General features: G+C 45.9%; 1 protein-coding gene across 1 annotated transcript; it reads left to right on the top strand.

Annotated features, from left to right (window-relative positions):
• The first annotated feature begins 1956 nt into the window (after positions 1-1956).
• LOC109187006 lies at positions 1957-2694 on the top strand. Its single transcript, XM_019337167.1, has 2 exons — positions 1957-2319; positions 2413-2694. The coding sequence occupies exons 1-2, from the start codon at positions 1957-1959 to the stop codon at positions 2692-2694; spliced, it is 645 nt and encodes a 214-aa protein (XP_019192712.1).
• The last annotated feature ends 23681 nt before the right edge of the window (positions 2695-26375 follow it).

Genomic DNA, 26375 nt, shown 5'->3' with positions numbered 1-26375 from the left:
ATGTCCGGGGGGGGGGGGGGGTTAAATACATCTATGTGGACATTAGTAGAGAAATTATATTATGATAATATCTCTTCATCTTTTATAGACTTGTAATATACTGAAACTCTATGTATCATGTATATATTGGATTCAATGATGAATAATAAAAGATTGATGATTCTCTCTGTATTTCTTGTCTTTCTTTAGTTTACTGAATTCCTATTATTTTCCGGTAAACGAGATGATACAACTGTTCACGCAAAGATCCGTCCAGTTTCATAACAATAATAAATATTATTATAGTTAAAAGACTAAATAAATGAAGAATCAACTCTTTCTAGTGAATTTATATTCGAGGAATGCAATATATATATATATATATATATATATATATATATTGCCCTGAGCGAGCGCGAATTATGTAAAAGCCCGAGAGAAGTTGCTTTAAAAGGGCTAGATTTAGATATTTTTGGAGGATGAGATCATTTTCTAGTGCTTAGACTTCATTTTATATCTCTCTAGCCTCTCAAGAACACACTTGTATTGAAAACATTCTAGGGTGAAGGAATCTTGATAACATTCCTTGATTAAGCAATTGTAGATTGAATCTTCTTTTGAATTCAAGTTTGGTAATCATCTCTCTTTCTAATCTCAAATTCTAGCTTTGCTTTGATTCAATGATTCAATTGGCTACAATGAGTGGCTAGGTTTTTGTTAAGGGTTGAATTGTGAATCCATTGCATGATGCTAGTGTGGAATTGAATGCTTGATTTAGATTTTTGAATTGCAATTGTTGATTGATTTCTTGTTAGAAGTGGATGTATGTATTTAATCTAGTGAGATAGGGCCCAACTTGTTTGCTAGGTTGATTTCTTGTGAGTTATTTAATTTGACCTAGGCAAGAGATTGCTAGGTTGATTTTAGCCTCCGTCCCACTTGTTTTTTACGCCTTAAGTTCCGAGAGGACAAAGTCTAGAACGAGGTGAAGATAAGGTGAATGATGAATTGTCTCATAAGAATAGGTTGTCACTAGGGTGCTTCCTAGACTTATGATAGGCCGTTAAGACCGAAAGGCAACGACACTAATAAAGTGTTGCTTGGAGTTCTTCAATTGCAATCTCTCAATCTTACCTTAAACACTAGAAGCATAATGCAATGGATGAACAATTCTATTCTCGTCTTTTACATTTGAATTCATTCCTTGTATCGTATTCTAGTATCCTTGATCTTGAACATATGTACAACATGATTTTTGTGAATCTTGTATGTGACAAGCTTAGATACCACTCTCTACCTCAACACCTCTCAACACTTCCAAGTTGTCATCCTTAGAGAACGACATTCAGGGGATCTTTGTTCCTTTCCTACTCATCCACTCTTATCTCATCCCACACGCATACAAAAACCATAAAAAATCAAAGTTTGAATGAATAAAAGACGCGAATTTGTATCAAACATGTGTGTTTATCCAAAATCACACATATTTTGACTTCTTGATCGATGCAAGTATATTTAGGTTGAATCAATGCATGTTAATTGGGTCGTGCATATTTAGTTTTATTTTTATTTTATTTTTTTAGTACTATTGACTCTATTACAATGTAGTATTCATCCATACATACTTTCTCAACCTATTGAAACACAAAAGTCAATACCCCCACTAGAGTTCGAACCTGACCTTCCATTTGGGATAGCCAAAGGGGTGCATATTTATTAGGAGATCAAGAAGATCAAAGGCATCACACTATGACACTTGGCAGCATCTAGGCAGCATTCAACAGTCCATTTTCTGTTATGTTAGTTAGGATTCTTTTATTTGTTTTTCCCTCCTTAGTCTTGTGTATAAGAATAACTGTTCATCTTCTCTGTATTTGGTTGGTTAATACAACTCTTCTTTCCTTTCAATCGCTTCTCTTCACTTTGTAAAATGGTATCAGAGCCCTCAGGATAGGTGCTCATTCTGTTAGTTTCAAGATGACGAGCTGGCCTACAGTCAACATCAATTCCATTCCAACGAACAACACAGCAGGTACCTCAGCAACGAATCCAGCAAGCAAAAGAGTCGGAAATACAGCTCTGGCGGGTGGATCTAATCTGCAGGAGGTAAATTACGATCCTCAATCACAATCTAATCCGTATTACCTACACATTAACGAGAATCCAGCATTGGAACTTGTTTCCTTCCCTTTGGATGGATCGAATTATCACGCCTGGGCTAGGGCCATGACCATGGCATTATCCTGCAAAAACAAAGTGGCTTTCATTAATGGGGTGATCAAGAAACCTTCCCAAGATGACCTAGAAAGATACTACATCTGGGAAAGATGCAATAATATAGTATGTGCATGGATTGTTTGTACTCTTTCCCCCACAATTGGCTGAAGTGTCTTATGGATTGATGCGGTCTATGGGATTTGAAATGATTTGAAGAGACGATTCAGTCAACAAGATCTGTTTAGGGTTGCGGAGATTATGTGTGAGATATACCAAAAAAAGCAGGGGGATGAATCCTTGAATGAATACTTTACAAAACAAAAGCTGCTATGGGATGAGTTGATCATACTCAAGCCTCCAAAGATCTGCACCTGCAACAAGTGTGATTGTGGTAAGAAATTGGATGAGATAGTTGAGCAAGGAGAGAAGGACAAACTGTCCATCTTTCTAATGGACTACATGAGAGATACACTGCTGCTAGGGATCAGATCATGTTAATGAGGCCTCTGCCTGAGGTCAATGAAACCTATTCCATAGTGGCTAAACAAGAGACACAATTTCAAATGGTTTCTGTTGGTTTTGGGAGCCAATTGCACCAAGGAGGTGAAGGCAACAGTCTTACAGGCAATGCAGGCAGTGTTTTCTTGTCCAGAACTGAGGGAGGATTCCAGCAAGGATTCAAGAAAACACAAGTCTCAAACAAGAAACCTGTATGCATTTATTGTGGGTATACTGGCCACACACAAGATAAATGTTACAAAAAGCATTGTTATCCCCCCGCTTAGAAGCCAAGATCAATAACCCAGGGTTCAGTAAACCAGGTCTAGGGAGCAGCCGTTGTTCAACAGTCCAATGCTGATGAGGAACCATCTTTCAATCAAAATGACTTTAAGAGATTTATGGAGTTCATGCAGATGCAGAGGTCTCTCAACAATACACCTCTTGATCAACCTCCACAAGCTTCAATCAATACCGTGGCAATGGAACTTCAAAGTGAAGGTATGGCTTCACTTAACTCTGTCAAATGCGGAAGGTATGGCCTCTCTTAACTCTGTCAAATGCAATAAGAATGCATGGATAATGGATAGTGGTGCCACTCACCACATTGTGTGTGACATAGATTTACTGAGCAGTCAACAAAAAGGTTCAAAATCTGCATGTATGTATGCCAAATGGTCAGAAAGCTGCTATCACCCTCACTGGAACAGCATGTGTAACACCCCGTGTTACGACCTCTAACCCAAACTAATTATTTAATTACTTATGTAACACCCCGAAATTTTGAAACTTTTAAAACTTAAATAATAAAGATATATTCTCATTAAATCCTGAAATAGAGTATTATTAAACATAAGGGTAAGGGGTGCTATGCCACATCTGAGCTGGAGAACTCAGATGCACAGGCTAAACTAACTAATTATCCTCGATACATCATTGGGGCACGCAGACCAAAAAGGAAAACTATCTATCTAATCCAAGTTCTTCTAGCGCGCTCTGGAAACTAATCAGCTGTGCCTGAAAGCCAAATATATCTGTTCAGCGAATGATGCCGGTAACCCACTCCAACGCGTTGAAATACATTATAGATAGATATATATGGATATACGAAAATCATTTTGAAGCAGGAAGATATATACTTAAGAGACACTAGTTTTAAAAACCAGGAATAGACTCAGCAAATAGGGTCAGGCACATCAAACAATAATAAACAGTTAAGTAGAGATAACATCCTAAGGAATAGACATCTAAGGTCACAGATCACTTTTCAATTCCAAAACAAATCATCCTTCAATCACCATTCATATCACATAATTGTTGATGGCGGAACGGGACCAATCGCATGCCCCAAACATGAGGGTTAATGCTTATAGCATTAACACGGCCCTGCAGCACCCTACCTCAGTACCGCGGTACGAGGGGAGATGATCGCAACCAACCCTTTGAGCACCGCTGACGAACTCAACGTCGGACCACGATCCTACACACTGCTGACGCACCCAGTCGGTGGACCGCGATCCCCTTTTCAAGGGGGACTTACGACCCTACACACCGCCGATGGGTACGCCGGTGGACCATAGCGGATCAAGCCCGACACACCGCGGAGCTATACTCAGTCGGTGGGCGAAGATCCTCGGAGACTATGGCCCTACACACCGTCGTCCCATCACTCGGTGGGTCGCAGCCAGCCGTAGCACTACACACCGCCCCGATTACTCGGATTGGTGGACTACAGCCTTCCTCGGCTTATTGGCCCTACACACCGTCCTGGCAAGTTCAGGTCCGGTGGGTCATAGCACCGAGGCCCATGTGGACCGCAGCCCAAGAAGTGAATCACTAACCGCAGCCAGGAGAATGAACCGCAGCCCATAAGTAGCCCTATATAATATTTATATACCTGACCGATCGCAACCAGCCTGGTTAACAGTTGGTATGGTTCTCAACCCATCCAGCTGTCCGTATAGCCAATTTGATCGCAACCAAATTGGGGAATCATGCATCACATAACACATTACCGCACATAATAGCACATTAGGAAGGAGAGACATATAATTAAACTTACGTGTGATCATTCACATACTAAGAATCGTCCTAAGGGGTTCATACGACTTCCACCTAGGTCAACGGGCTACCAATTCAACTAGCATGCAATTCCTAAGATTCCCGTATCCTACGAAGGGTGCCCGAAACATCAAACTAGACTCAGGCACGACAAACGGGGTCAGTTGGGACGCCACGGGGAATGGGGGACATCAAACGGGGAAGCCGGGGACCCGGGGTGGATCACGAACCAGCGGGTAGCCGGTGGGTGAGGGATCACCCGCCGGAGATCACTGCCCGGCAGCGGGTTGCCGGCGGGCGGACGCCTGCCCGGCGCTTGCCCGCTGCCCGGCGGTGATCTTCGGGCAGCGGGTAGGTGGCGGGCACCCCTACCCCCACCTATCCCCCACTGACTCATTCATCAATATTTCGTCCCGGGATCCTTTGTGGAACCCGAAACCATGCTTAGACACTTTTAAACGCAATTAACGACACCACGTAGTTAATTAACGGATCCAAAGCAAGAATCACATATAACTCATCCTATCACGACTCTAAATATAAACAACACCCGAACATGTGAATTCCCACCCAAATATAAATCAAGAACATTACAACACAAATTCCCAATTCAACCTAGGGCTCTAATCCCTCCTAATTCATCAAAATCCCAATTTATCTTTAACATCAAGAAATATCCAGATTTGTCAAGAATCATTACATCAACATCAAGAACCTCTTTTCATCATCAAGATCATCAAGATTATCAAGAATACACACAATTCGTCCTATCAATCATCAAGAATATGTCGCAATAAACATAGAGACACACGCATATAGAAGGAGGCCAAGGAAGGAGATTATAGCGAAGAAAATAGGTTTTGTTGTGACATGGGTTACCTCTTAGCCTTAATTAATCATCCCTAAGATTTCCATCCATTTTGATCTCCCTAGGCTTGGTGGTGGGGAGTCCCTTGGGAATTCTTGTGTGGTGATATCTATTGTGGTGTGACTTCTAGGTGCCTCCTATGTCCTTATATATATATATTTAGGAGTCCTAATTAGGGTCTGAATGGTATGGGTTTACTAATTCTATTCCTTATAGGACTAAGGACTTGTTTTAGGGATAAGGGTCCATGGTGGACCATATTAATTAATTCATGAGAGTCCTAACCATAATCTAAATAGTAAAGGTATACTTTCTTTATTTCTAATTGGCTTATGACTCTAGTTTAGACAAGGGTCCACGATCCGTGGTGGACCATATTAATTAATTAAAAGGATTTCTAAATTAAATCCTTTTTAATTATTATTAAGGGAATTAATTAAATAATTAATTCGGGATTAAAGCCCGTAACACGGGGTGTTACACACTCCCCCCCTTACAAGAAGCTTCGTCCCTGAAGCTTAGAAATCATTTTGGGGTAAAGAGCCCGAATTAGTATAGTAGTTTATAAGGAGAGTATCATATGGGAAATATATACACATACGCATATAAATTTACTGGGTTTAAACCTAACTATTGTGCTTGCAAAGTGCACCAAATAACAAGATTACGAATATGCAACACACAATATGTAAGTTTTACGGGTGACTAATACATAACATAGAAGTCCTTACACATGGCATGTTCTTTATTTAATTATTTTATAATGATTTAACATATAGGATCACAAGTTGTACCGAACATATAATTATTCATGTACTTAAATGAGAGGCAAATGCCACAGGGGTGCATCCTCATATAGTCGCAAATGCCACAGGGGTGCATCCTCAGATAGTCACATAGTTATTATAAAGTATATATGCACACGTATCAACACAGGCGAACTTCATTTACGAATGGATGCAGACGTTTAATTATGTAGTGTAGCATGTTGTGAGCCTAGATGCCATATGGTAGGGAATATCCCGACCGACATAGCTTCACCACGATCGAGAAGCCTTTGTCCTTTTCTCTTTGTCTTTGCAGGTAACAGGTCGGGCTCCTTGAGAAGAACCCGGTCGGTGGCCGACCGGGAGTTGCCCGAGCGACGGTGTCGACTGCCGAGCGATAGCCCTTTGGCGAGAGAGCTGACGTAAGACACGTAGCGATTCTCTACGACGACAGACAGGGCACCCGGGAGGGCGACACGTGGTGGCTACGTGGAGGACATGCCGAACGGCTGGAATCCTGTCCCCGGCATAGCGGCTATAAATACCCACAGTAGCTACAGTGTAAGGGACTTTTGGACGATCGATAGGTTGTTGCTAGAGAATCCCGACCGCAGTCAGTCGGTACTCAGAGCAACCAAGTAGATTGTACTTAGGGCCTTTACCGTGATCAATAAAGATATTTACTTGCTTTAATTGGTCTTGTGTTGTTATATATTGCTCACGTATAATTAGCAGTATCGTTTTGGCGCCGTCCGTGGGGAACCGTGCAAGAAACCAACGTCTTGACGAGCACCCGATCACTATATCGACATGTATCCGTGGGCACACAACAACTTTGCCGACGACCAGGCGAACGCGGCGAGCTCCTCCGACCACTATGCTACCCAACAGCAGGGTCAGACAATGGACCTCAACCTCAACCTCTCACCACCGCATCCGTCAAATACATACCCGGCCGCCTAGCAGCTGGTGAATTACATACAACCGGGATACCCAACACCCGGTCTGCCATACCAGCAGCAGCCGATGATGTATCCCGCCCAGTATCCGTACCCGGTCCCACCTCCACCGTATGGGTATTGGCCAGGCCAACCGATGTGCTACACTTCCCCGGTTGGTTATCCACCATATACGCCCGCTTATACAGCTCCAGCCGCCGCCCCTCCAGTACAACCGACCGCACAAGTAGAGCCGCAGCGTCAGTCCGTGTCCCGGGCTCGACGCTCGGCTCATTCGCGGTTGGGGTCGGGGGGTGCTGATGCGATGGAGGCCCCAGCTCAGGCCGTTCAAGCGGAGGACCCTGAAGAAGTTGCCCGAGCGGTAGCTTTTGATCGTCTTCGACCGGAGATGCGCCAACGTTTGGGACCCCAAGACCCGGACCGCGGGCAAGAAGACGTACAAATGCAGGAAGCTAGCCACGAGGCTTCATCCGGGTATAGCGGGTCGAGATCTCACCGACGGCGACGCGCTCGGGATACAGCCCAAGCCGCTCAAGCCGCCGAGCTCAACGAAACCCGAGGATTACTCTATAACCTCCAGGCGGAAGTTGCGCAGCTCAGGAATGCGTATCCTGGAACACCCCCGGTCAACCAATCAACCCTGCACCAGACTCCTTTCACAGCAGCGGTAATGGCCCAGCCTTACCCGCTTGACTTAAAGGTCTCTGGAGAGAAGAGTTATGACGGGCGAGCAGATCCTGAGGCCCACGTGAATGATTTTTTCAGCAACATGATGCTGAAGGGCGTTTCGGACGCCGTGATGTGCAGAGCCTTTTACTCGACCTTCACCGGTCGGGCAGCAGAGTGGTTCCGTACCCTGCCACCGGGGTCGATCGATAAATTTGAGACCCTGGCGATCAAATTTGTGAGGAAGTTCATCACTTCCAAAGTGGTGAGGAAGTCCTACATGTATCTCGAGAAGGCTAAGCAGCTAGAAGGGGAAAGCCTGACCGATTTCCTCATCAAATGGAAAGCGGCGGTCGGGGAGGTCGAGCCTATGGACGATGCGACCGCCACCCACATGCTTCACATATCTCTCCGGGCGGGACATTTGTATCAGGACTTCATCCTGCACCCCCCGACCACTTACGAGGAGGCCCTTCGGAGGGTCACAGACTATGCCAACGCCGGCGAGGCGAATGCTGTCAAGCGCTTACAGGAGGTCGGCTCTTCGTCCCGTAAACAGGCCGGCCGGGCGGAACATAGGTCGGGAGATGACAATCCCCGATCCCGCACCAGGCCTGGGGAATTTACGGCCTTGAACCGATCCGCAGTGGAGGCTATGCAATACGCCCAGTCCTGCAATCTCATCAAACTCCCCCATCCCGATCGAGACGGCCCTGACAAGAGTAAGCACTGTGCTTACCATCGATGTGCTGGGCATGACACGGAGGAGTGTACCCACTTGCGCCAATTGTTGGAAGATCTGCTTAACAGGGGAAAATTGGACAAGTGTGTGGGGAAGAGAGAGGAAAACAAGAGGAACACCGATCGGAGGGATCATAGACGTTCCCATCACCGCTCTGATCGATCTGGGCAAGACAGAAGGGATGATCGTCATGACGACCGACGGGACCCCGACCCTCCGTCCGGCAGCCGCCCGTCCGGAAAGCCTACCATCCACGTCATTTTTGGTGGGCTTGAAGATGCTTCCCGACCGCGGACTAATTGCCCGGTCGCAATAGTGGATTCCCGGGGAACCGGGAAGAGGCAGAAGATGGAACCCATAACCTTCACCCTTGAGGACCAACCTACCAGCAGTGATCACGGCATGGAGGCGCTCGTGGTCACGATTGACGTTAAGGGGACAGACGTCCAGAGGGTTATGGTTGACACGGGCAGCAGCGTGAACGTCCTATACTTGGACGTGTTTGAGAAGCTTGGCCTCGACAGGAAGGAGCTGACTCCGGTCGGTGTACCACTGTCAGGGTTTACCGGGGCTCTTATCTACCCCGAGGGAAAAATAACGCTCCCGGTTGAGATCGGCACGCCTCCAAAGTCGATCCAAACGGAGCTGGAATTTGTTGTGGTCAACCTCCATTGCGTCCACAACATTATCCTGGGCCGACCCGCCATCATGAAGATCGGTGGGATAATTTCTATGCCCCACCTGTGCATGAAATTCCCCACCCCCAACGGGGTCGGCGTGGTCCGTGGCGATGTCCAATCCGCCCGGAAGTGTTACACCCGAGCGGTCAATAGACGTGACTCCGGTCCATCTTCCCGGGTGAACACCATAGCCAAAGAGGAGGCTAAGGATCGGAGGGAACAGCCTGAGCCTTCCGAAGAAATTGAGGAAGTTCCCCTGTCCAAGGACCGCCCGGACAGGAAGATAAAGATTGGTCGAGCCCTCACCCCCGAGATCCGAGCGGAAGTTCTGGCCGTGCTCCGGGAGTATGCTGATATCTTTGCGTGGGGGCCCGAAGACATGCCCGGGATCGATCGGTCGGTCATCTGTCACAAATTGGCCGTCGATCCCGCGGCTAAGCCGGTCGTGCAGAAAACACGACACCTTTCCTCCGATCGCCGCGAATTTGTCAGGGAGGAAGTCAAAAAGATGGCGGCGATCGAACACATCCGTCCGGTAGTCTACCCCGAGTGGGTGGCAAATATCGTTCTTGTTCCTAAGCCCCCGGCCTGGAGGATGTGTATCGACTTCACGGACCTCAACAAGGCCTGTCCGCTCGACCCGTATCCTCTACCGAGCATTCACCAGATGGTCGACGAGACGGCCGGGGCCGAATTAATGAGCTTCATGGATGCCTTCAAGGGGTACCATCAGATCATGATGCACCATGAAGACGAGAGCAAGACAGCCTTCGTGACCCCGGACGGGCTGTATTGTTACCGAGTGATGCCGTTCGGCCTCCGAAATGCAGGAGCGACCTACCAAAGGATGGTCAACATGCTCTTTGCTGATCTACTGGGCCGAACAATGGAAGCTTACATCGATGATATGCTGGTCAAGAGTCGGGACCGATCCGACCACACTCGGGACCTTCGGGAGTGCTTCCAGATCATGAGGAAGTACCAGTTGCGGCTGAACCCGACCAAGTGCACATTCGCGGTTCAGACCGGCAAGTTCCTCGGCTATATGATGACTAGGAGAGGAATCGAGCCTAACCCGGCCAAAGTAAAAGCGATTCTGGACATGCAGCCACCTTCCACCGTTCGGGAAGTCCAGCAGTTAACCGGTCGGTTGGCAGCCCTCAGCCGGTTCCTCTCCAAGCTAGCCGAGCATGCTTTACCTTTCTTTAAGGTATTGCGAAAGGTTAATGGATTCGTCTGGGACGAAGAATGCCGAGCGGCTTTTGATGAGCTGAAGGAATACCTCATGTCACCGATCGTGCTCTCAAAGCCTGAGCTCGGAGAAGAGCTAGACGTGTACCTCGCCGTGTCCGATCGCGCAGTAAGCGCAGTGTTGTGCCGAACCGATCCGGAAGGGGTCCAGCGACCGGTGTACTATGTAAGCCACGCGCTACATGGTCCCGAGCTCTGGTACTCCCGGCTAGAGAAGGTCGTCTATGCCTTATACATTGCCGCAAAGAAGTTGGCTCCCTACTTCCAAGGTCGAGCAATTCGCGTGTTGACCGATCAGCCGATCGGGCCAGTCCTCCGAACTGCTTCATCATCAGGTCGCCTAGTCAAATGGGCCTTAATGCTGACCCAGTACGCGATCGAATACCGACCAAGACCGGCTATTAAAGGTCAAGCTCTTGCGGACTTCTTGGTTGAGTGCACCGCCCGGGATACCCGGCCTCCTGAGGTTGCGGATCCCGAGGCTGAGTGGTGGTCGCTGGCTACAGATGGGTCGAGTAGCAAGAAAGGAGCAGGAGGAGGAGTGGTGGTCACGAGCCCGGAAGGATTCAAGGTCTATTTTGCTCTTATGTACCAGTTCCACCCGACCAACAACGAAGCCGAGTACGAAGCGTTCGTTAACGGCTTGTAGTGCGCTCGGGACTTGGGGGCTGAATACATCCAAGCTCAGACAGATTCCGCGCTCGTGGTCGGACAGGTTCTCGGGGATTACGAAATCAATGGAGAGCATTTGCAGCTTTACCGAGATCTTGCCATGGAGAAGCTTGCTCAGTTCCGGGGATATACCGTCCGGCACATACCCCGATTGGATAACGCCGATGCAGATATCTTGTCCAAATTAGCTCAAGACGCCCCGGAACACATGTCGAAGATAGCTCGGATCTTGGTGATCCCGAGGCATAGTATTCACCGGCTACCGGTCAATCCCATCCAACCGGCGGATGACAGTTGGATCACCGATCTGAAGGAGTACCTCGAGCACGGTCGCCTCCCAGACGACCCACAGCGTGCCCGGAAGGCCAAGCTTAGAGCCCCAAGGTTCCAAGTCTTGGATGGTCGTCTATATCGGCGATCGTATGGAGGCCCCCTCATGCGTTGCTTGACCGCATTTGAGGCTGAGTTAGTCATGAAGGAACTGCACTCGGGAATTTGCTCTTCGCATCAAGGAGGCCGGTCCCTGGCCCGTCGTATCATGCTGATCGGGTACTATTGGCCGTCCCTCCAGCTAGACTGTGAAAAGTTAGCTTGGGAATGTGAGACGTGCCAACTGTACGCCCGGATGCCTGGACGACCAGCAACCTTCTATCAACCGGTCACGACCGCAATTCCCTTCGCTAGGTGGGGGGTAGACATCTTGGGCCCCTTCCCTCAGCTCTCTGGTCGAAGAAAGTTCGTGATCGTCGCCATTGATTACTTCTCCAAGTGGATAGAAGCCGAGCCCTTAGCCACGATTACCTCTCAGCAATGTGCTCGCTTCCTTTGGCGCAATGTGGTTTCCCGCTTTGGTGTGCCCGTGCATCTTATCAGCGACAACGGCCGCCAATTCGTAAGCCAATATTTCCAGAACTTCTTGGCCACGATCGGGACGATTCACGTCCGGTCGTCGGTGGCTTACCCTCAGGGAAACGGTCAAGTGGAGAACGCGAACCGGACGATTTTGGAAGGTCTGAAAAAGAAGCTACACTCGGTCGGTCGTAGTTGGGCCGATGAGTTGCCATATGTCTTATGGACTTATCGGACGACCCCGAGGGAAGCTACTTTGGAGACCCCTTTCGCCCTGGTTTATGGAGCAGAAGCCCGACTCCCGATCGAGGCTTGGATCCCGACCGATCGAGAGAGAACCTACAATGCCGAGGAGAATGAACATGCCATGGCGGTGGATCTCGATGGGGTCGAAGAAAAAAGAGAGCTAGCCGCTCGGCGCATAGCCGAGTATCAGAAGCGCGTCAAGAGTTCTAAAGATGTTCGGGTCAACCCTCGTTATTTTCAGGTCGGAGACTACGTTCTACGACGAAGGGAAGCCAGTCAACCTCTAGAGGGCGGGAAGCTAGCTCAGAACTGGGAGGGGCCGTATATCATCAGTGCGATCATACGGCCGGGAACATACCGACTGGAGACGACAACTGGTCGGGTAATCGAGGGGACTTGGAATTCCGAGCACCTCGTTATGTTTAGGCATTAGGCCTCTTTTTTGTAATCTTTGGACGAAGAGGGGGCTTGACCTGCGTGTAGGTCCCGGTCGTCGCTTGTAATTGAATTCCTAAGTTTGTAAATATTTACTAAACCGCCTGCGAGCGGGAAGGATTAATGTATATACGATCGGAGATTGCTCGACCATTTGCATACGGCGGCCCGATCGGTTATTTTCTATACCTTCAGTGCATGCAGATCAATTTATCTTCAAGCTACACCGACCGGGCGAATCTATCGACCGGTCAGATGCGCTCCACATTGGCGGACATTCGAGTCACGCCATTGATCGGGGAAGCCAGGAGCTCACAGCATAATTCCCCGATTCGTCCAACTTCTGTCCACTATCGCACCCACTCGTGCCTCGAAGGCACAATAGTGTGGGGGCTGGGATATATGAAGTGTTGAGAGGCCCATATCGCTCGGTATATCCTGACCGTGGGGCTTGTTTTTCGAAAATTCGTCAAGACCTGGAGACCGGGTAAACTTGGTCGGATAGGTCAATATTAGGACGAATCTATTTTCAAGAATTTTGACAAGGCTTGGAGACCGGGTAAACCCGATCAGGTTGGCCAGTTTGATGTCGAAATCTCGGACGCACGACCGGGCTATAAAGCCATAAGGTCGGACGTCGAGCGGGTCGAGTAATGCAAGACCGGGCCAAAAGGCTATGAGGTCAAGCATTAAGGTTCGGCTTGCGCGTGAGTAAAGTAAAACGCAGGAAGAAAGACGAACAGTAGGAGTTTAACAAAAATAAGTGTCATTGATGTAATGGAGTGCCCGGTACAAATCGGGACCGGGCTCCCGATCAATGGTCCTTTACAAAAAAGAAGAAGAAGAAAAGAAGCCTATTCTACTTCTTCGTTTCCCGAGCTCCGGCAGCCGTTTCCTTTCCGCTCGGGGTGGCCGCTGAGGTTCCACCGGGCTCAGCCGTTCTTTCTTTCGGAGCAAAGGGAGAGGGGCCAGGATCAGCTAGGTCGGGAGGAAGGGCAGATAGTACGAGCTGGAGGTCGTCGCCTTCGAGGGCTTCCCCCAACCGTTTTTGGGCCTTTTCTAGCATCTTCCTTTGGCCGGCCTTGAAGGCCCACCGACCAAAGGAGAGAATCAGGTCCTCCCCGACCTTGGTCCTCCGAGCAGCTGTGAGGAAGGCCGAGCCGATCTGGTCGTCCTTGAAGGCCGAATGGGCCAGCTCCTCCGGGCTCTCCAGGCGGGTCTTCAGCTCCTTGTTTTCGCCGATAGCCTGCTGGGCGACCTTCTCCGCAAGGGCCCGGTCCTCCTCGCTCTTCTTCAAGGCCTTCTGGACCTTCTCGAGCTCGGCTTGGAGCTCTTTAACCTCCAAAAGGCGACGGGCGGCCGTCTTCTTGTGGTGGTCGGCCTCCTCGGCCAGCATAGCCCGGCCCTGAAGGAGTTGGGCCGCTCGGGAGATCTGCAAAGGCGAAAACAGACGGGTTAGCCCGGTTGAAGGCACTTGCGCAAAAGATGAAAGATGGATAGTTAAAGAAGGCTTACCTCGGCCAGGTCATAGCCAATCCTCTCGGCTACCTGGGTCGGGGTCATCTTCCCCAGATCTTCCTTGGCCCGCCCCGCATTGCCAATTCGGGCCAAGATGGACGAGGCGTCCCTTTCTCGCCCGACCGAAGGGCTCGGGCTTCGTTGCTCACGGCGGCGTTTCATGCCGCCCACCTCCTTCACGCCCTGCTCGGGCACCTTCTCTTTTCCCCGGGCGACTTCCACCCGGGTGATCAGAACGTCGGAGGGCTCGACGATGAAGCCCTCGCCCGTCGTCACGGTCGAGGTACTTAATGGTCGGGCCAAGGGGATCTCATTCTCCCCGGCCGGCTTCGCCTTGGTCTTCTCCTTGCCGCCAAGGGAGATCTTGGCGGGCGGGGGAAGGGGGGCCTCTTCATCACCGAAGTCTGCCATAGCTGCGAAACAAAGAGATCGTTAGTGTGATCAAGGCATAAAGATAAGTCGGGAGGGTTAGCTCGAGTTAAAACCTTTCTTCGTTCGCCTCGATGGTTTGGCGACCGTCACGCCCATCGGCACGGGCAGATATTTCTCCTGTAGCTCGTATGTGGGGGGCGGGAGTTTAGCCGCCTCGAGACATTCAGCCGTCCGGAAGATTGTGTATTCGTGCAGCTCGCTTGAGATCCGGCTGACCGTCTCCCTGAGCGCTTGCGTCTCGACCGGCACCACTTGTTTCCGAAAATGGGTGCTCCAAGCGCGGTCAACCGGGAGGATCCAGGGGTCGTATTTGAGGGAGAAAATCCTGTTCTTCCACCCCCTGTTGTTCCCGGGCAAGCCCTTGATTGCGCACATTTCGGCTCGGGATTGCAGCATTAGGAACCCGCCTCCATAGTTGCCCGGGAGAACTTTGACCTGGTAGATGAAGTTGAACAGCTCCATCGTGCAGGCGGCTTCATGCCGAGCGCATATCTGCGGAAAGCAGGCGATGATCCGGTGCGCATTGGGGCAGATCTGGGCCGGGACGACCCGGTAGTAGGCCAAGAAGGCGTTCAGGAAGGGAGTGAAGGGAATGGCGATCGGGGCCATCAGGGAGTCGTAATGCATCCCGATCCATTTGCCCCGATGCCGATCGATGACATTCCCTAACTGCCGGCTCGTGTCAAATTCCACCCGACCCGCGAGCCTTTCGGCAATCCTAGCCGCCTCGCCCTTGGTTAGCTGACTCATTTGTTGTTCGACATTCTCGCTGTTCAAGAATTCGAACTCCGCTGCGGCTGGGGCGGCCGGCCCGGCCGTGTCTTCTTCGGCCGGCTCGGGAGCAGGACTCGGGTGGTCCCCAACCACCCGGGTGGGCGTTTCCCTAACGCCTTCGGTCGGAGATCCTTGTCTCCCCAATGTGGTTCCTTCTTCTTCTTCGTCGGAGCTCCCCGATCCGCTTGAGCTAGAGCTCGATGACCCGGATGAGCTGGACGACGTGTCTTGTGCGGCGGCTTGCTCGGGGGCTGGCGCCGGTTGGTAGGTAGCTTCGGGGGAGTAGGACATGATGTCCACCTCCTCATCGCTGAGATGCTCGACCTCTTCGTCATAATCCGCGATCGAGGCGTTCTGACTGTCAGAGTCCGTCATTTCGATCTACCTAAGGGTCGGTCGGGGTTAGTAAAGGACTTAAAGTGTCCGGGACAGTTAGTTAACCTAGCAGTTCTACCTAAGATGGAGGTGTAAAGAAAAGAGAAGGGTTGAGAGCTTACCGAATGGGGGAACTTGTGCGGATGAAAGCTCGAAGGTCCTTGCTCGATTGTCTTGCTGATCTGCTGCTCGGGAATCTCTGAGGGTACCGACTGAAGCAAAAGAGTGAGGAAAGTTCAAATGAGGGCCTCAAGGGCCTATTTATAGGAGGGCATTTAGGCGGGAAAGTCGTCCACTTGCGCGACACGACCAGCGCTGATTCCGAGGCAACGGTTGCAGTCGCCGAGGCCGGCAGTGGCCGACACGTGGCGGAGAAGGGAATGACAGCTGGCCGGTCGGTTTAGCGGCCGGCGGTTGGGTTTCTTCATCCCGGCCCATTTTTTCCCGGACGATCAAAAAGGCCCGAGCTAGGGGGGCTCTTGGTAGGGAATATCCCGACCGACATAGCTTCACCACGACCGAGAAGCCTTTGTCCTTTTCTCTTTGTCTTTGCAGGTAACAGGTCGGGCTCCTTGAGAAGAACCCGGTCGGTGGCCGACCGGGAGTTGCCCGAGCGACGGTGTCGACTGCCGAGCGATAGCCCTTTGGCGAGAGAGCTGACGTAAGACACGTGGCGATTCTCTACGACGACAGACAGGGCACCCGGGAGGGCGACACGTGGTGGCTACGTGGAGGACATGCCGAACGGCTGGAATCCTGTCCCCGGCATAGCGGCTATAAATACCCACAGTAGCTACAGTGTAAGGGACTTTTGGACGATCGATAGGTTGTTGCTAGAGAATCCCGACCGCAGTCAGTCGGTACTCAGAGCAACCAAGTAGATTGTACTTAGGGCCTTTACCGTGATCAATAAAGATATTTACTTGCTTTAATTGGTCTTGTGTTGTTATATATTGCTCACGTATAATTAGCAGTATCACCATATATGTAGGATCTATGTCTAATCTTTGTGTTTAGCAGATTATTCCAAATATTCACAGTTACGAAATAACAAGCTTATCATGTATGATAATTAACTATTTATGTTATATGTGAAACCTGCAAGTTGGCATGCCTATATGTGTTTAATGGTAGTTATGCTAAATATGCAATTTCTTAAGTCTATAGGCATAGAGTGTGAAGGCATGTGGACCTATTTCAAGTCTTACATAATAACTAGTCCTATGGAATCATAAAGCACACATATGTATTATTCGTCATGTTAGTGTAGGACATGATTAACAATTAAATTCACGTACTTCATATCGTGGCATAACCAAACTTTTGTCATATAAATTCAGGAAGGTCATAGATCATATAAAAATTATTCAAATAGCAAAAATTAGGTTGTGAGGAAAAGATTGTAAGTAATTAGGAGGAATGCTCTTGCTTCTTATGGGGTAAATAAATTCTACGGAGACAATAGAATTAGGATCTTCATTTTGTATACCATGGATAACGGTGGGTGATCACATAACAAGTATTGCCACTTATATGCAGATTGTTTGTAATTAATAATATTGTATATATGCATAGTGGGATGCCTTATAACATACTGTTTTTGTCTAATATGCTTTGTATATATACATGAATGCGTGTAAGTGTGTATTTTAACATAAACGTGTGTGCTATGTGATTTTTCATGTAATGCACATGAAGAATATAAATTTTGACCTGTAGTTTGGACCATGCAATTTGCATACAGATATTCTTTAATAATTACGAGTAAGATAGCCTAGGTCCACAATTACTAAAGGTTTTGCCTTGAGAAATCACGCAAGCACTTAGGGAAATTAGTTTTATCTCGGTGGTAATTAGATTTTAGGCAGGCATAAATCTTACCTCTAGGGGCCCGGAATACCTAAACAACTTAGAGTTGAAGACCCTTGATTGCTAATTCTTAAATCAATTGATGACTTGATGGTGAGGCTAAAGTTTTTAGTAATTTAGGGAAGGTAGGAGTGGTGACAGGGAGGTCATGCGAGGGGGAAAAAGTAGGATTAGGGCTATCCCAGGGTATGTGTATATATATGTATATATATAAGAGTGATGTAATTTGTACGGAACGATATTTCAGGGTTAGGATATGCTAAGGGCAAGCTTATAGGTGTGCATACGATTATTGTAGCTAGGGTACATGTGATGGTTTGGGGGCTAGGGATTTATTGTATATATTGTAACAATTTATATGAATACGTATGAATAAGGGAGGATGTTCTATAGGCTCACAAGTTTATCTATTACATGTATATATATAAGCATACAGGGACGTACCGTATATGACGCAACCATGGAAGGTTTAAGATTAAGCAAGGTGATTAGGGTTAGGGTGCAATAATAATGAAAATAATAATAATAATAATAATAATAATAATAATAATAATAATAATAATAATAATAATAATAATTTGGTGTAAGTGTAGCATATGAATGTAATTGGGATTTACTAGATATATATATATATATATATATATATATATATATATATATATATATGATAGGAGTTTTTTAGGGGAATATATTTTAGAATAATAGTGATATACCTATTTATGTATAAATGTTTGTTTAGGGGGGGTCCTTGTCTTAGTGTTAGAGGGTTCTAAACAAGGTATTGGAAGCCTGTGGTCTATTATGCAACATGGACCAAAGTCTAGAGGGATAGTTTAAGATAGTTTGGGGACACAATATATTTTTCAAGGATAATTTCTAGATGACCACTTGGTTTAGGTTCCTTGGATTTCTATCGGTCTCTCTCAGGTTGATTTTCGGGTCAAAACTTAATATGCAATGTATTCGAGGTTTTAGATTTCTAAAAACAGAATCGGTCCCTATAATTTCTATGTAACTTATAAATAAATCAATTAGGAGGATAATTCAACTTTCATGTTCAAGCATTAGATTGTTATTTACATGTTAAGCACATAAGAAGTATCAAGGAAGACACACAAAGGCACAATGGATCAATAAAAACGAGGAGTCAAGAAAGCATACCAGTGGGCGCAAGGTGGGCGGTCAACTGCCTGTCAAAGCCCCACTGGAACGTGACTGTGAAGGAGGAATCACTTCGGGAAAAGCCCCGAGAATGCACAATTTTAAGTTCAAGAAATTCCATATCTAGCGAAAGGGGTTTGAGTACATGGGAAAACTCAAGGGATCACGTTATTATGATATTAATAAGGAATATGGGAGACTTCAACTAGATATCATAAGGATCCCACGTCCCATTCTTTCCCTTCTTAATTAAAGTCATGTTCCCCAAAATTTCCCTCCATGCAACTCATGTAAGTACTTATCGGGTTATTAGTGAGTTAACTATATTGGTCAATTATGATTAGGACAAGTGAGCTCTTATAAGTCGAATAAAATTACTAATTGCAAGTTCCAGAATACTTTATCAAGTAACAAATATCAAAATAACGCATGTTTGATCAACTAGCTAAGTAATAACACGCAGTTCCTAACTTGGTCTAAAATCAATTATGAACATATGTTTAAGCAAATAAACAAGTATGATAACCAAAGAGTGATAAGCAACAAAGCAGGTAAAAGCATGCAAGGACATCACAGATTTCTAGGGCAAGTATGTGGAATGAAGAGTTAGTGTGTTGTACCCTTACCGTGATGTGATAAGCGAGGGGGGAAATTCTTTAAATTAATGAGGGATAAAGTGAGGGGAGGTTATGTGATGATAGGTAGGCTCACAATCTCACCGCGCGTCCTAAGATTCCTGAATCTTATGTTCCTAAATACCTAGAGTTCAAGCCTAATGTCCTAAAGTCTGGTCTTAAGAGTCTTATCCTAGGGTCAAACTTAGGCTCTGATACCAACTGTAACACCCCGAAATTTTAAAACTTTTAAAACTTATATAATAAAGGTAAATTCTCATTAAATCCCAAAATAGAGTATTATTAAACATAAGGGTGCGGGGTGCTATGCCACATCTAAGTTGGAGAACTCAGATGCACAAGCTAAACTAACTAATTATCCTTGATACATCATTGGGGCACGCAGACCAAAAAGAAAAATTATCTATCTACTCCAAGCTCTTCTAGCGCGCTCTGGGAACTAATCAGCTGTGCCTGAAAGCCAAATATATCTGTTCAGCGAATAATGCCAGTAACCCACTCCAACGCGTTGAAATACATTATAGATAGATATATATAGATATACAAAAATCATTTTGAAGCAGGAAGATATATACTTAAGAGACACTAGTTTAAAAACCGGGAATAGACTCAGCAAATAGGGACAAGCACATCAAACAATAATAAACAGTTAAGTAGAGATAACATCCTAAGGAATAGACATCTAAGGTCACAGATCACTTTTCAATTCCAAAACACATCATCATTCAATCACCATTCATATCACATAATCGTTGATGGCGCCACGGGACCAATCGCATGTCCCGAACATGAGGGTTAATGCTTATAGCATTAACACGGCCCTGCAGCACCCTACCTCAGTACCGCGGTATGAGGGGAGTTGATCGCAACCGACCCTTTGAGAACCGCTGACGAACTCAACGTCGGACCACGATCCTACACACCGCTGACGCACCCAGTCGGTGGACCGCGATCCCCTTTTCAAGGGGGGACTTACGACCCTACACACCGCCGATGGGTACGCCGGTGGACCATAGCGGATCAAGCCCGACACACCGCGAAGCTATACTCAGTAAGTGGGCGAAGATCCTCGGAGACTATGGCCCTACACACCGTCGTCCCATCACTCGGTAGGTCGCAGCCAGCCGTACCGCTACACACCGCCCCGATTACTCAGATCGGTGGACTACAGCCTTCCTCGGCTTATTGGCCCTACCCACCGTCCTGGCGCGTTCAGTTCCAGTGGGTCATAGCACCGAGGCCCATGTGGACCGCAGCCCAAGAAGTGAATCACTGACCGCAGCCAGGAGAATGAACCGCAGTTCATAAGTAGCCAAACACTGGACCACAGCCCTATATAATATTTATATACCTGACCGATCGCAACCGGCCTGGTTAACAGTTGGTATGGTTCTCAACCCATCCAGCTGTCCGTATAGCCAATTTGATCGCAACCAAATTGGGGAATCATGCATCACATAACACATTACCGCACATAATATCACATTGGTAAGGGGAGACATAGAATTAAACTTACGTGTGATCATTCACATACTAAGAATCGTCCTAAGGGGTTCATACGAGTTCCACCTAGGTCAACGGGCTACCAATTCAACTAGCATGCAATTCCTAAGATTCCCTTATCCTACGAACGGTGCCCGAAACATCAAACTATACTCAGGCACGACAAACGGGGTCCGTTGGGACGCCACGGGGAATGGGGGACATCAAACAGGGAAGCCGGGGACTCGGGGTGGATCACGAACCAGCGGGTAGCCTGTGGGTGAGGGATCACCCGCCGGAGATCACTGCCCGGCAGCGGGTTGCCGACGGGCGGACGCCTGCCCGCTGCCCGGCGGTGGTCTTCGGGCAGCGGGTAGGTGGCGGGTACCCCTACCCCCACCTACCCCCCACTGACTCATTCATCAATATTCCGTCCCGGGATCCTTTATGGAATCCGAAACCATGCTTAGACACTTTTAAACGCAATTAACGACACCACGTAGTCAATTAACGGATCCAAAGCAGGAATCACATATAACTCATCCTATCATGACCTCTAAATATAAACAACACCCGAACATGTGAATTCCCACCCAAATATAAATCAAGAACATTACAACACAAATTCCCAATTCATCCTAGGGTTCTAATCCTTCCCAAATCATCAAAATCCCAATTTATCTTTAACATCAAGAAATATCCAGATTTGTCAAGAATCATTTCATCAACATCAAGAACCTCTTTTCATCATCAAGATCATCAAGATTATCAATAATACACACAATTCATCCTATCAATCATCAAGAATATGTCGCAATTAACATAGAGACACACGCATATAGAAGGAGGCCAAGGAAGGAGATTATAGCGAAGAAAATAGGTTTTGTTGAGAAATGGGTTACCTCTTAGCCTTAATTAATCATCCCTAAGATTTCCATCCGTTTTGATCTCCCTAGGCTTGGTGGTGGGGAGTCCCTTGGGAATTCTTGTGTGGTGATATCTATTGTGGTGTGACTTCTAGGTGCCTCCTATGTCCTTATATATATATATATATATATATATATATATATATATATATATATATATATATATATATATATATTTAGGAGTCCTAATTAGGGTCTGAATGGTATGGGTTTACTAATTCTATTCCTTATAGCACTAAGGACTTGTTTTAGGGATAAGGGTCCATGGTCCATGGTGGACCATATTAATTAATTAAAGAGCGTCCTAACCATAATCTGAATAGTAAAGGTATACTTTCTTTATTTCTAAAAGGCTTATGACTCTAGTTTAGGCAAGGGTCCACGATCCGTGGTGGACCATATTAATTAATTAAAGGAATTTCTAAATTAAATCCTTTTTAATTATTATTAATGGAATTAATTAAATAATTAATTCGGGATTAAAGCCCGTAACACGGGGTGTTACAACTTACCCTAAAAAGAGAATTAAAATCCATTAATTAACTAAGAAGGGCCCACCATAGTCCATGGACCCTCATCCCTAAAACCAACCCCTTAGTCCTATAAGGAATAGAATTAGCAAACCCATACCATTTAGACCCTAATTGGGACTCTTAGATATATAAATAGGGGCATAGGGAGAACCTAGAACCCACATCATAATAAATATCACCACACAAGAATTCCCAAGAATCCCCCTCCACCAAACGTAGGAGAAATCAAGAAGAAGAGATCTTAGAGAAAAGAGCCTTAATAGCCAACGAATCTAATTAAGGCTAAGAGGTAACCCATGTCTCAACAAAACCTATTTTCTTTGCAATAATCTTCTTCTTTGGCTCCTTCTATATGCTTGTGTCTTGATGAAATATTCTATGATAATTATGATGCGATCTTGATGATTGATGAGATGATTTTATATGTGATCTTGATGATGATAAGAGGATCTTGATAATTGTGTGATATTCTTGATAAATCTTGATGTTTCTTGATATTAAAGATGAACTATGATCTTGATGATTTGAATGGGATTAGAGCCCTAGGTTAAATTGGGAATTTTATATTGTGATGTTCTTGATGTATATTTGGGTGGGATTTTGCATGTTCGGGTGTTAGTATGTTTAGAAGTCATGTTAGGATATGTTCAATATGATTCTTAGTTTTGATCCATTATTTGACAACGTGATGTCGTCATTTGTGTTTAAAAGTGTCTAAAACTTGGTTTCGGGTTCCACGAAAGATCCCGGGACCAATATATTGAAAAAGGAGTCAGTGGGGGGGTAGGTGGGAGTAGGGGACCCGCCACCTACCCGCTGCCCAAAAAGGACGTCACCGGCAGCGGGCAGACGACTGCCCGCCGGGCACCCGCTGCCTGGAGACTCATCGCCGGCGGGTGATCCTCCACCCGCCGGCCACCCGCTGGATCTCTCCCACTTTGGGATTGTGGCTTTGCCGTTTGATGTTCCCCAACCCACGTGGTGTCCCAACGGACTCCGTTTGTCTTGCCTGAGTCTAGTTTGATGTTTCAGGTACCGACCGTAGGATAAAATAGTCTTGTGTATTGCATGCTAGTTGAATCGGTAACCCGTTGGCCTAGGTGGAAAATGTATGAACCCCTTAGGGCTATTCTTAGTACGTGGGTGACCACACATAAGTTTCCTTATACGTTTTCTCCCTTTTTCCCAATATGTTAATATAAATTGCATGAGCTTGCTATGTGATATATGTGCATGACTCTTGGCTGCGGTCAAATTGGTTCTACATGAGCTGCGGTTCATAATCCTGGCTACGGTCAGTGACACACTTCTAGGGCTGCGGTCCACCTCATGGGCCTCGTGTGCTGTGGTCCACCGACTGAACGCGTCAGCGGTGTGTAGGGCTACAAGCCACGAGGAAGGCCATAGTCCACCGACTGAGTTCGTCAGTGTAGGGCTATGGTCGGCTGCGATCTACCGAGTGAGCGTGCCAGCGGTGTGTAGGGTCTTAGTCACCATAAAGAAGGTCATAGTCCACCGACTGAGCCATCAGTGGTGTGTAGGGCTATGATCAACTACGACACACCGACTGAGCTCTCCAAGCGGTCTGTAGGGTCGCAGTCCACAAAAGAGGATCACAGTCTACTGACTGAACGCGTCAGCGGTGTGTAGGGCTGCGGTTCGCCGTTGAATCCATCGACGGTCTATACAATTGGCTGCGGTCAATTCCTTCATGTTGTAGTATGAGGCAGGGTGCTGCGAGGCCGTGTTAGCGTTATATGCGCTAACCCTCATGTATGGGCATGCGATTGGTCCCGTGGCGCCACCAAAGTATGCTTGTGTGACAAAGGTATTGATTGAATGATGATGTGAATGACATGAAAGTGAACTGTGACCTTAGATATATGTATGTATGATATTGCCTCTATATAATTGATTATCATTGTTAAATGTGTTTATCCCTATCTGTCAAGTATAATCCTGGTTTTAAAGCTAGTGTTTCCTAAGTATATATCTTCATGCTTCAAAATGGTTTTTCTATATCTATGTATATATATATATATATATATATATATATATATATATATATATATATATATATATATATATATATATATATATATATATATATATATAGGGACGCACTCAGGTGCAAATAAGTGCCCAGGAAGGAAATGCGAACGAATCAACGCACGACACGTGTCCAGATCTAATAACTTAAAAAAAAAGCGGTGGCATTTTCGTCAATAATTGAACATCGAAGTGCAAGTAAAATCTCTTATAAGTGCACCTATTTTCACCTATTAGTGCATGTAATTTTGCATTGTTAGCATTCACTTTCCGCAACCATTCATGCACCTGGGTGTGCTTATAACTATATGTGCAACTATTTATAACTATAGGTGCAACTACTTATAACTATATGTGCACATACTTTCACCTATAAGTGCATGTAATTTTGTCTTGTTAACATTCATTGATCTGAGTTCGCGGGTAGTAATACTCCTGAAAACCACTCGCAAACATTCATACACCTAGATGCAACTACTTATACCTATGTGTGCAACTACTTAGAACTATTGGTGCAACTACTTATAACTATAAGTGCAATTAAGTATTGATGCTCAGTGTAAATTTTTACTTGCACCTATGATACATTTTACATGCACTTGTAATACATTTTACTTGCACCTCGATGTTCAATTATTTACGAAAATGCCACCGCGTTTTTTTAAAAATCAGTGTTTCTCATCCATTAGATCTGGACACGTGGACGAACAGAATCCATTCCTATTTCGCGCCTGGGCGAGCCGTTCGCACCCGAGTGCAAGTCTATATATATATATATATATATATATATATATATATGTATATATATATATGTATATATATATATACATATATATATATATACATATATATATATATATGTATATATATATATACATATATATATATATATACATATATATATATACATATATATATATAATATATATATATACATATATATATATATATATATATATATATATGTATATATGTATATATATGTATATATGTATATATATATATACATATATATATATATATACATATATATATATATATACCTATATTGTATTTTAATGCGTTAGAGTGGGTTACCAGCATCATTCGCTGAACAGATATTTGGCTTTCAGGCATAGATGATTAGCTTCCAGAGCGCGCTAGAGGACCTCGAGTGAGATAGTTAGTCTTTCCTTTAGGCCTGCGTGCCTTGATGATGTAATGACAATATTTGAGGATAGATAGTTGGAATAGCCTGTGCATCTGAGCTCTCCAGCTCAAATGTGGCATAACACCCCCGACTCTATGTTTAGAATGCTTCGTTTGGCATCTATTTAATAGAATTGCTTTCGTATTATAAGATCAAAAAGTTTTGAAAATTTCGGGGTGTTACAGTATGCCTATCTGATGAATTCACTTTATATAATGTGTTGTATGTGCCTGATTTCCACTACAATCTAATCTCTGTAGGAGCTTTCATTAAGGACTCCAAAGGGGCAATAGAGATGAATTCTAATCATTGTATTATACATTATGCTATCCATGGGAAAATGATTGGAAAATCTGAGCTGCAAGGTGGACTGTACTACTTAGTTTTTCCTATTGTTTCTGTATGCAATTCTATTTCCATTCATGACAAGTGTATTCTTTGGCACAATAGACTAGGACATACCTCATGTTCTAATATTCAACTCTTAAAAGACTTGGAACCTACAATTCAGTTCAATAAAGATTTTGTTTGTGATTGTTGCC

This window comes from Ipomoea nil, unplaced genomic scaffold (genome assembly GCF_001879475.1).
Source record: "Ipomoea nil cultivar Tokyo-kokei standard unplaced genomic scaffold, Asagao_1.1 scaffold1416, whole genome shotgun sequence".
Classification (NCBI taxonomy): Eukaryota; Viridiplantae; Streptophyta; class Magnoliopsida; order Solanales; family Convolvulaceae; genus Ipomoea; species Ipomoea nil.
Note: the sequence above shows the minus strand (reverse complement) of the source record. Positions and strands in the feature narration are given on the sequence as shown.

Coding starts and splice junctions, on each gene's coding strand:
- LOC109187006 (XM_019337167.1), top strand. CDS start 1,957: ATGACGAGCTGGCCTACAGTCAACATCAATTCCATTCCAACGAACAAC. Junction 2,320..2,412: donor GGGAAAGATGCAATAATATA/GTATGTGCATGG, acceptor AATGATTTGAAG/AGACGATTCAGTCAACAAGA.